The sequence below is a fragment of the Melitaea cinxia genome, chromosome 1, assembly GCF_905220565.1.
Source record: "Melitaea cinxia chromosome 1, ilMelCinx1.1, whole genome shotgun sequence".
NCBI classification, from domain to species: domain Eukaryota; kingdom Metazoa; phylum Arthropoda; class Insecta; order Lepidoptera; family Nymphalidae; genus Melitaea; species Melitaea cinxia.
Window position 1 is genome coordinate 2,843,580 of NC_059394.1, and position 10,886 is coordinate 2,854,465.

Here is a 10,886-nt window from a genome sequence, read left to right on the forward strand (position 1 = left end):
AAATTAGTTTCCAATAATTTCAATTGTCAAAAAAATATTTTTTGCCCTGAATTGAGACATTTAGAGAAGGCTACATTTTGAGCAAATTTTAATAGGATTAAGTTCAAAATAAGCATTCTTAGTGTGGTTTTTACTAAACTGTCTGATGCAGTAGATAGTTTTAGTGGATCAAATATTCTGATTAAAAATATGTATTTATACGATGATCTACAATCGAAACTCATAGCAACGACTATTGGCTTTATTTTATCATTTGTTAGTAATACACTGGAATAGTCCTTGTTTTGACTAATGCTTATAACGCGACTAATGTAACTGGTCTAATTCTATTCTTGCTCTAGCTTTTTTTACAATGGAAATAGAAAAAAAAAAATAGTACGTAATAATTTTATGAAAATTGATTCCAAGGAAGTCACGAAATAATTCAATTAAAAACTGTACACTGCATATCTTTGCATACATGTATAAATATTTAGGTGATGCTATAAATGAGGAGTTTTATTTATATTGCATCGCAGTACTCGAATGTTGTGATATCCAAAATGGCTCAGGTAAATTTAACTTTCGTGTTTGTCCTGGTGGTGTTTCTAGTTGTTGCAGAAGCAGGTAAGTTTTCATACAACATATTACTTAAAATATGTAACTAAAGGCGACGGGCGAAAATGGGCCTGAACTTTACGGTCCGTTACATCATTGAAATATTTATCAATATTCGTTTCAAGTTTTTTCATTCCCAATGGCGAAACGATTCGTTATTTTACCATGGGATAGTAAATTGATTAATAAATTGAAACACTTTTGTTTTCCTGTGCCCTAGTATATTTTTCTGTCCTATTGAGACATTTCAAATGTTGCTAGCTGAGAAAAATGAATTATTGGATTACCGATTCGTTTTATTTGTCTTTATTTTTAAGGTTTTTTATTATGTACTTATGTTGCATAATAAAAGTATGCAATGCTATCGTGATTAGCAATGGGTATAATGGTTTTATCTAAAAAAAAGATATTCTAAGTATAAAAAAACGACTTTGTTTATTTTTTAAGGTGGCAATCGAAGGCGTAAAAACATTAAGTCAGGTGTAAGTCAAGTGTCAAAGCCGTTTACTCGTTTTGTTCTCAGCTTGCGGCAGTTATGGCGGCAGTGAATATTTTTGTGTTTTGTGCATTTAGTTTGATCTTTTGGTTTTCTTTCACGACTTTCGCTACGTTTAACAACAATAGCTCAACAACAACACAACGACGTTTTTTACATATTAGTTGATAATTCTCGCAGAGGAAGGGACGCCATCCGAGCTTATTATTGTAATTGTGTTATAGGGAGACGAACAGTAGGTTGCTGTTGCCATGTAATGTCCTTAATATGGTACCTAGGCTGGGCAAGACATCAAGAAAATCTAATAACACCTGCACAATTTTTAGATAACGTTCTAATAATTTATGATGATGAATAAATAAATGTTAAAATAAATAACCATTTTTTATTTAACTCTCCCCTTTATTATTGACAAATGAAAAATAACAAATACATAGATTCAATTGTAATAAACATGCTTTATTATTGAACCGTAGGTGTTCTCAATCGTGTAATTGTACTTTAAATAATACAAGTACTGAGTGATTATAACGATTTGAGGTTATTTTTTTACTAACCAAAGTCATCTTGTAACTTTTTTCTCCCATGAAGGATTTATGTAAAATGTTCTGTATTCGATAAAGGACTATAGTTTCTATAGAATGACACTAAAATCATCAATGTAACGTTCAGGCCCAACTTTCTATGGACGTTCGCCCGCCTCCTTTACTATATTGTTGGATATTTTTGGAAGTTACGAAAGTTTTATTAGGTAACTTGCCAAAATAAATTATAACAAGCCTTTCGCATAAACTTTTTAAATTCTCACATTTACTATATTTGTGGAACTTTAATTTTACGTGATCTTTCCTTAGGTAACTTGTCAAAAAAATTATGAAAAGATTTTTCCAAACCTATAATTGATAATTTATTTAATGACATATTTTAGAACTGATTTTCTTTCTTATGAGTTTTCTTTTATTATAACTAGGAACACGAATACGTCGTTCGCCCCAATTCGGCCATTTCAGCAACCGCGCAACAGCGTTTGGTGGCAATTGGTTTCATCCAAAACCAGGTGTGGCGGGATCTGGTTATGGACCTCCTGGTTTCGGGAACCCTGGTTTCGGGAACCCTGGTTTCGGGAACCCTGGGTTCTGGAACCATACTTTTGTTTGCAATGGTAAATATAAAACCCACTACAAAATAATTAAAAAAAAAACAAATAATCATCAAAATAAAGCACCTTTTTAAAAAAAATTCAAATTGAATACAGACTGACAACCAACAAAAGAGTAGGTATAATATGCATGTGTATGTCAAATACATGGTAGTGTGTGTGAAGTTGTTTTTTGTTATGGATAATTTAAAAAATAATATTAGCATTCTGCACTCCTTCTCTATATAAACTATAAGTATACGAAATTTCATACTCCTTCGTTCGTACAATTTCCGTAAAAAGGGGTACAAAGTTTTTGCTTCACGTATTAATATATAGATATATTTAACTTTTATCTTAGATTTTTTTGACATATTAATTCGACTTTTTGGAAGTGTTCTTATAAGTTTTCTTTATTTCTTACCAGGAACACAAATACATCCTTGGCCTCAATTCGACCAACTGATCGACAATGCAACAGCTTTCGGTGGCAATTGGTTTTATCCAAAGCCAGGTTTTGGAGGATCTGGTTATGGGAACTTTGGTTTCGGAAGCCCTGGGTTCTGGAACCATAGTTTTGCTTGCAATGGTAAATATAAAACTCACTGCAAAATAATTTTACGAAATTTTATTCCAAGGAAATCACGATGCGTAAAATAATTCCATAAAAATAAGAAGAAAAATCGTATATGTACTCGTATTACACTAACAAAATGTCAAAATAAAAAACCGCAAAGTCATAAATATGTGTATATGACGTTTTAATAATATCTATATGTGTGACGTAATGCTAAAGAGTTTGTCTGTTTGGACGCACTCAATTTCTTGAAGTTATGTTCGGATTTCAAAAATATTCTTATACAAGAAGTTCTGTTTCTTGGAGAAGATTTTAGGCAATCGGGAATTACGTTTAGACTGGACATGGCTAAGGCTAGTAATTGCAAACATCAACGGGTAACCCTGCGCGTGTCCTCTAGTACAAAAATAAAGTTGAATGACATGAATTGTTTAAAGAACTAATATTATAGTACATGCTTAGTAAATATTGAGGCGGTGCTATATATTATGAGTTCCGATTATGTTGTAACGCAGTATTCGATTGTCGTGATACCCAAAATGGCTCAATTAAATTTAATTTTCGTATATGTTCTCATGGTGTGTCTACTTGTTGCTGAAGCAGGTTAGATTCATTATGTAAAATATTATTTATACAAATTTTTAAATATTTTGAAAGGAATTGAAAATATATATTTTTAAATTGCTTAATATTTAACATATTTAATCAGTATTTTTTGTGATTTAATGTCTGTACGATTATTTCAAATATTTTAAAATATGTGTATATGGTGTTTTAATAATAATATAATATTAAAAAAATAGCTAATTTTGTAAAATGCTCTCTATTTAACATCAGTAAAGTGGACAATAAAAAAATAAATGTATTAAATGTAACTTTTTAAAAATAATCATCGGCTTTAAATTTTTATTTTGACAAAATTTTTGCCTCTTTATATTAGAAATTTATTTTAAGTTCTCATCTTATTGACATTTTTAATAAATTTTCTTCATTTTTAATTTTATTTAATTCTTACTTAGCAACACGAACACGTCGTTCGCCTCAATTCAGCCAAGCAAGTGCCAGTGCAGCAGCGTTCGGTGGCAGTCGGTTCCCACCGAGACCAGGCTTTGGAGGTCCTGGTTTTGGTAGACCAGGTTTTGGTGGACCAGGTTTTGGAGGACCAGGTTTTGGTGGACCAGGTTTTGGGGGCAGGGGCCCTGGGTTCGGGGGCCGTGGATTTGGTAACGGTGGCTTCGGAGGACCAGGCGGCTTTGGTCGACCAGGGTTTGGAGGCCCTGGTTTTGGACGCCCAGGATTTGGAGGTCCTGGCTTTGGATCAAACAGACCAGGCCTCAGTATCAATGTAGCTAAAAGCGTAAGCATAAGCGCTGGGCGAGGTGGTAACTCCCTTGCTAATGCAAATGCTGCTTCAAGGGGTTAGTTAAGGGTATATGTAAGATAAATAATAAATTATTTTTTTTTAATTTTGTTTTGTTTTATTATTATAAACTCTACATTAATATATATAATAACCAACGTGATGTTATTCAACTATAAGCATAATAAAAATATAAATTTTTGTAAATAGAAAATGTCTCTAAAAAACTTGTGTTTTTAAGATTAAGCTCTGGTCCTTCTGCTACATGAAAAAGAGGCCTATGCCCAGCAGTGGGATGTTACAGACTGAATCATGATCGTATTTTTAAAGGGTTATTTTTATTTTTTGACACGTCAGTAAAAAAAAACTAAAAAGTAAATTTCAAGCGTAAGTTTCAACACGTTTTTAATAAAATGTCTTTAAATGTTATAAACTGAAATATAAAATAAAAGCCATAACTAATCCTGTAAATTGTATCGATAAACGAAAATAATTCAAGTAAAAACCAGGAATGTAAAAACAAAATACATAAAATAGAGTAAATGATTACATATGATGTAGTATGCAATTGAGCATACATTGACTTAATGTCCTATGTCTGTTATGTAGGGCAGAAGGCTTAAACAGTGCTCCGCCATCGCGTTCTTGTCTGGGAAATTCGCTTTACCTCGAATCGTATCGGCCCGATCACCTTCAGTTCCACATGAGCATACATTACGGGAAAATAATTGTATTATGTACAGAGTAAATGATAATAAAAATTCGATAACAATGACAATATTACAATGAATGATTTCAAAATTGTATACATTATACATATACATATACAGTATTTACGATTTATTAATTTTGGACTTTTACAATATAAAGTTATTGACGACGCATTGGCACAACGGTCACAACACTGATTTGTGACTGTTGCGCTGGCGGTTGCGGGTTTGATCCCCAAACATGTCAAACATTTGTATGTGCCATACAGATGTTTGCCGTGGTCTGGGTGTTTGTGTAGTCCTCGTAGGTCTCCCCGGCGTGCCTCTGAGAGCATGTTAAGTCGTCAGTCCCGGTTGTTATCATGTAAGCCTGATAGCGATCGTTACTCATAGTAGTAAATATATCCGACAGCCCGCTTTGGAGCAACGTGGTGGATTAAGCTTCCTTTTCCTACATGGGGAAAGAGCAATATGCCCAGCGGTGGAATATTACAGGCTGAAGCGTAGCACTGAAGCGTAATAAAAATATCTAAAGTATTACTATAAGTGAGTATTACTATACTAAAACTGAAATATTAAAGCAGAAAAATAATGGAGATAAAAATAACTAACTATACCCGTGCGAATAATTCGCATTAAATAAGTATAATAATTATCACTTTAAAAATTACAAAACAATATTTACACGTGAGTTGATTTGAATTTGAACAAAAAATTTACCGACCGACAATCACGTTGACGTTGTTTCAAAATTAAACTAATATAATTTTAATCTATATATTAATACGTGTAGCAAAAACATTGTAGCCATTTTTACGAAAATTTCGAGGACGGAGGGGGTATGAAATTTCGTACACTTATAGTTTATATAGAAAAGGAGCGCAGAAAGCTAATATTTTTTTAAAATTATGCATCAAAATATATTAAATTAATAAAAAAACATTACACACACTACAGTGTATTTGAAACACACTCACACACACACGCATATTACCCATACTTTTTAGTTGATTGTCAAATTGAAATTTTTTAAAAAGGTTCTTTATTTTCATTATTTTTAGGTTTTCTTTCATTTAAAATTTTACTTATGGTCGAATTTCGACCTCCGGTCGACCACTAGTAATAATCAATTTACAAAAACAAAAGCAATAATATTTTTTTTTTGTTGTCTATGCCAGTAGAGCAATCGATTGTTTCTAAAATGATATTTAATTTATGTTGAGTAATTGTAAGGTTTTTCCTAAAAGCAAACATCTTAACCTTAGCGTATAAATATATATGATAGAGATAGGTAGGTATAATAGTAGTGACCTGTTACAATATTTGTAGGAAATTCTAGACGAAGCAGGTTAAGAACAGTGAAGTCGATTTTACTGAGTTGAGGCATAGCAGGATATATCTTTCTTAAAATTTAATCTAGACTGACTTATCATGTATTTATATAAATAATCTATACTAATATTACATTATATATATATATATATATATATATATATATATATATATATATAATCTATACTAATATTACAAAGCTGAAGAGCTTGTTTGCTTGAACGAGCTAATCTCAGGAACGAGGTTCGAATTGTACAATTATTTTTATATGCGATAGTCCATTTTAGAGGAAGGCTACATATAATATTTTATTGCGTTTTTTCTCAAGTAAGCGCGGATGAAACCACATGGCACAGCTAATACCTATATATGAATGCATGTTAACATGATTTAATACACAAAATATAAATCAATACGGTATTTTTAATAAAAAACTAATTATTATAATTACATAGTATAAAAAAGTCGCTTCCCGCTGTCTGTGTGTGTCCTTATATCTTTAAAAGTACGCAACGGATTTTGGTGCGGTTTTCTTTAGCAAACAGAGTGCTTCTAGAGGAAGGTGTATATGTATAATACATGCATAATATACTAGAGGAACACTGATAGTTTTTGCCACCGTGCGAAGCCGGAGCGATTCACTAGTATAGTATAAAACAAAGTCACTACCCGTTGTCTGTATGGTTATATCTTTAAAACTACGCTGCGGATTTTGGCGCGGTTTTCTTTAGTCTCCAGACAATCCACAATCTCCTGATTCCAGAGGAAGGTTCTCATATGTATAATAGATACATAATATAGTAGAAGAACACTGATAGTTTTAGAGGTTTTAATAATGTGATGTCGTAAATAAACATATTTTTTGTATAATGTAAACACATTTCAAATATTTATTTAGTATCAGGTTTGCACCCGTGCGAAGCCAGGGCGGGTCACTAGTGTCCAAATAAGATGCTGTAACATGTTAGAGAGCGACCGCATTTGTGATGAAGTTATTGAAGAAAATTTCGACTCCCACTGCTGATTTATGTATATGATTACTGAATATTCGTTCCTCCACATCCTCGTCCTTCCACTCTATAATCTGTAACACAAACCTCATGTGACTTTCTTTATAATATTGAAAAAGCCTGTAAACAAACAACTACTGGTAGAAGTCTATTCTCCTATCAAGTCGAACGGAGCAAAATCCATTATGTTTGCGAGCCCGTAAATATATGTATGCCCGTAAATTGCTTGTGCATTTAAATTTCTTCTGAAATATTCAGGTTTCAGTAGCAATTATTGACTGAATTCTTTTGGTAGTCAACTTTTGAAAACTTGAAACTTTGTATTGTGCTTTTTCGACCTTACCCCTGACACTCCCCAGGAGCTCTGCCAACCGTACTCACCACAGGAACACAAAAGAACTTGAACAAAACTACTCGATCATTATTATTTAGCTGTGATCTTCTGTAAGGTTGAAAGTACCTCTCCAGGCGGGCTTCTTCTGATTTAGAGCAGGATAATTACCCGATGGGCCTAAACTACCTAAACGACACTATTTCGAATAGGGTATAGGGTAGGGTATAATGTATACAGGTGGCGAATGCTAGCGCGATCCTATCTTGTCCCACCCAGACGGACTACAGCTCACACGTTGTGGTCTTTTAGTCAGTACGAGTCTGACATAACCCTCTATCGCCTCCGCGTCCGAGGGTATCCATGATGGATTTTCCCCACGAAAAAAGGGTATACATTGTATATTGAAAAAATATACCAATCATTTAACTACACAATATGTGTTTCTAGACGATATCTTAAGTGTTAAAAACTGGTTTTATAACTTGTGACGTTATAGCCTAGGGAATTACTTATTTCACTATTAATTTAGTAAACTCCTATATATGCTAGTTTAAGGTGTAAATAGATCGTGAATTCCCTAAATTGATCTTTATGTTTACAAATGTTATTATCGTTTGGGTTTCACATCAGACTCCTATTCTTAGAAACAAAGTCGGACTTCAAAATGAATATATAACGAAAAAGATTCTGAATTTATAATCACAAGAACGACTACAACAACATGATTACATTCGCAGTATTATTTTTTGGATTTTTTGCAATAACCACGCAAGTTGCAACTTATAAAGGTAATTGGCAATTAATAACATTTTAATATACAAAAAAGTTATTAATTTATTTTATATCTAGTAACTGTTATGTTTTAAATATGCTTATTGACGCGTTAGCGCCAGTTCCATAGCACTGGCTGTTATGCTGGCGGTCGCGGGTTCGATTCCCGCTCACGACAACCATTTGTATGGGCCATATAGATAGATGTTTGTCGTGGTCTGGGCGTTTGTGCTTGTGTATTGTGTGTGTTTCCGGACCCCCAACACCGGGGCCGTTGAGTGTGAAGCGTTTGAAGCTTTTATCTATAATATAAAAATGAGTCGCTGAATGTGTTGCTAAGCGCAAAACTCGAGAACGGTTGGACCGATTTCGCTAATTCTTTTTTTAAAATGTTCCTCGAAGTACGAGGATGGTTCTTACGGAGAGAAAAATTCAAAAAAAAAAAAATTTAAATTTCCTGAAAAAGTCTAAAAACAACACTTTTCTATACTCCCATACAAAAGATTTGTGATAATACTTAAAAGTCACTGTTAGGCGATACGAAGTTCGCCGGGTCAGCTAGTTACTAATAATACCGAAACATTTTTCCTAAGTTTTCATGCAACAAACTATCAATATAAATAAATTATTTTTATATTTTAGTAATTAGTAAAAATTATGATTGTTTCAGATGTAAAAGTGCATCGTGTTGAAAGATCGCCGCATTATGGGGGATACTTCCACGGACCCCCGCCATTTTTCCCTCATCCACTACCATTTATTTACCATACAGACAATTGGAGCGGAGTAGGTCGCGGCAATGATGGTCCTGCTAGAAGTGTTTACAGTGGTGCAGCTGCTGCTGCTGCTGAGAATGCGGCTCCAAATTTAAACGGAGCATTTTCAGTAGCTGAAGCTGGAGCAACAAGTTCTGCGGATTGTGATGATAACTCACACTCTGCTGCTGTTAAAGGCACTGGACAATATAGTTCTCAGTCTTCGCAATTTAGTTCCCAACCATCTGGAAGTGGCTCAAATAGTCAATTAAATCTTATAAAATCAACTACTGCTTCTAGTCAGTTCGGCCAAAACAGTGCTTCAAATGGTTTTGGTCAACAATCTAGTAGAGGCTATGATAGCCTAGCACCAGGTTTCAGTTCAGGGCATGGTATACAATCTGGAGGATACGGGGGCTATAAAGGGAGCTTCAAAGAGCCCCATTATTTTGTACACAACAACAGAGGAAATGAATTTGGGTCTCAAGCAAGCAATGGTGAAAATACTCAAGCAAGCTCTAATAATCAAATCAAGAGTTCATCTACTGATAGCAACGGTAACAACGAGGCATTTACTCAAGGATCTGCCCAAAGAGAATTGGGTTTGGTTGAATCTAATCAAGGAACTTTCAGTGGAAGTGGACTTTCAGGTTCTAGTGGATCCAATAAACATCAATTTCAGGGCTCTTCTTCTGAAAGTGCTGGTAATGCTGAAGTTTTTTCACACGGATCTGTTCCACATAGTTCGTCTTTTGGTAGTCATGATAATTTTGGAGCATCATCCCTTGGAGAGATACAAAGTAGCTCAAATAATTTAGAGTCTAACCAAGGCTATAGTGGAGCTGGACAAGACACTTTTAGTGGTTTTGGTAAATATCGAGATCAACATCAACTATCTTCTGGAACTGGTAATTTTGGAACCCCTTATCAAAAATTAACACAAGGTGCATCAAGAACCTTAGAACCTAATCTGGGAAATAGAGATGAACATTCCGGTTATATTGGATTTGGTAGACATCAAGGTCAAGACTCCTCTTATGGCAGTAATGGCAATTTTGGAGCATTTTCTCAAGGCTATGCCCAAAGTAGCTCTAATTCTTTTGGATCTGTAAATAATGGTCATTCTCATTATCCTGGCTTTGAAAGTTCAAAATTACAAGCTGGTGATAGTGAATCTTTAAAATCGAAACAATTAGAATCAGCATCAGGGTCAAAGCAATCTGGTCAATATGAGGCTGGTATAAATGGCTATCAAACAAGTGACAGCAATGCAAATGGTGCTGCTGGATATAGTCAACAACAGTCTACACTTCATGGAGCCCTTGACCTAGCTGCTCAGGGTTTACAAGCTGCTGACAAAGCCAAATGCAGTACTTGTCAGAAGAGTAGCTACGCTCTGAGTAATGCCAAGAGTTACAATGGTGCAGCAATTGCACTCTCTATCGGAGGTTAATTGAATTATAATATTTTTGATGTCTTTGTTATTGTCAGGTCTTCTTGTTAATGAATGTTTGTTATATTTATAAAACCTTAAAATGCTGTTTATAGTATAAAATAAACATTAATGGTAAAGCTATTTCCGATACGTTTTTTTTTTTTAATTTATTTTATTAGTAGGTACCCATTATCTTACTGACAAAAAATATGAAATCCTTTAAAAAAAAACTTAGATACGAATTAAATGCTTTGATAAAGGGCTCCCAATAATAGTTTTTTTCATAAAAGAAGGAACTTGAATAAAAAGGGGAAAAATTGGACTGGAAATATCTGGACTCGAACCGGGGTCTAAGATAGGGTTCGATCCCT

General features: G+C 34.0%; 1 protein-coding gene across 1 annotated transcript; it reads left to right on the forward strand.

The window, feature by feature from the left end:
- Window positions 1-542: 542 nt before the first annotated feature.
- Window positions 543-10,656, forward strand: LOC123653650 (spidroin-1-like). Its single transcript, XM_045589676.1, has 5 exons — window positions 543-606; window positions 2,064-2,255; window positions 2,659-2,820; window positions 3,828-4,226; window positions 8,996-10,656. Exons 1-5 carry the CDS (start codon window positions 543-545, stop codon window positions 10,531-10,533), a joined length of 2,355 nt encoding a protein of 784 aa, XP_045445632.1. The 3' UTR covers window positions 10,534-10,656.
- Window positions 10,657-10,886: the final 230 nt, after the last annotated feature.

What these genes read in the sequence shown, in the direction of transcription:
- LOC123653650 (XM_045589676.1), top strand. Translation starts at nt 543, where the DNA reads ATGGCTCAGGTAAATTTAACTTTCGTGTTTGTCCTGGTGGTGTTTCTA. An exon ending in CCATACTTTTGTTTGCAATG is followed by an intron (nt 2,256 to 2,658) that starts GTAAATATAAAA and finishes ATTTCTTACCAG; the next exon opens with GAACACAAATACATCCTTGG. An exon ending in TGCAAATGCTGCTTCAAGGG is followed by an intron (nt 4,227 to 8,995) that starts GTTAGTTAAGGG and finishes TGATTGTTTCAG; the next exon opens with ATGTAAAAGTGCATCGTGTT.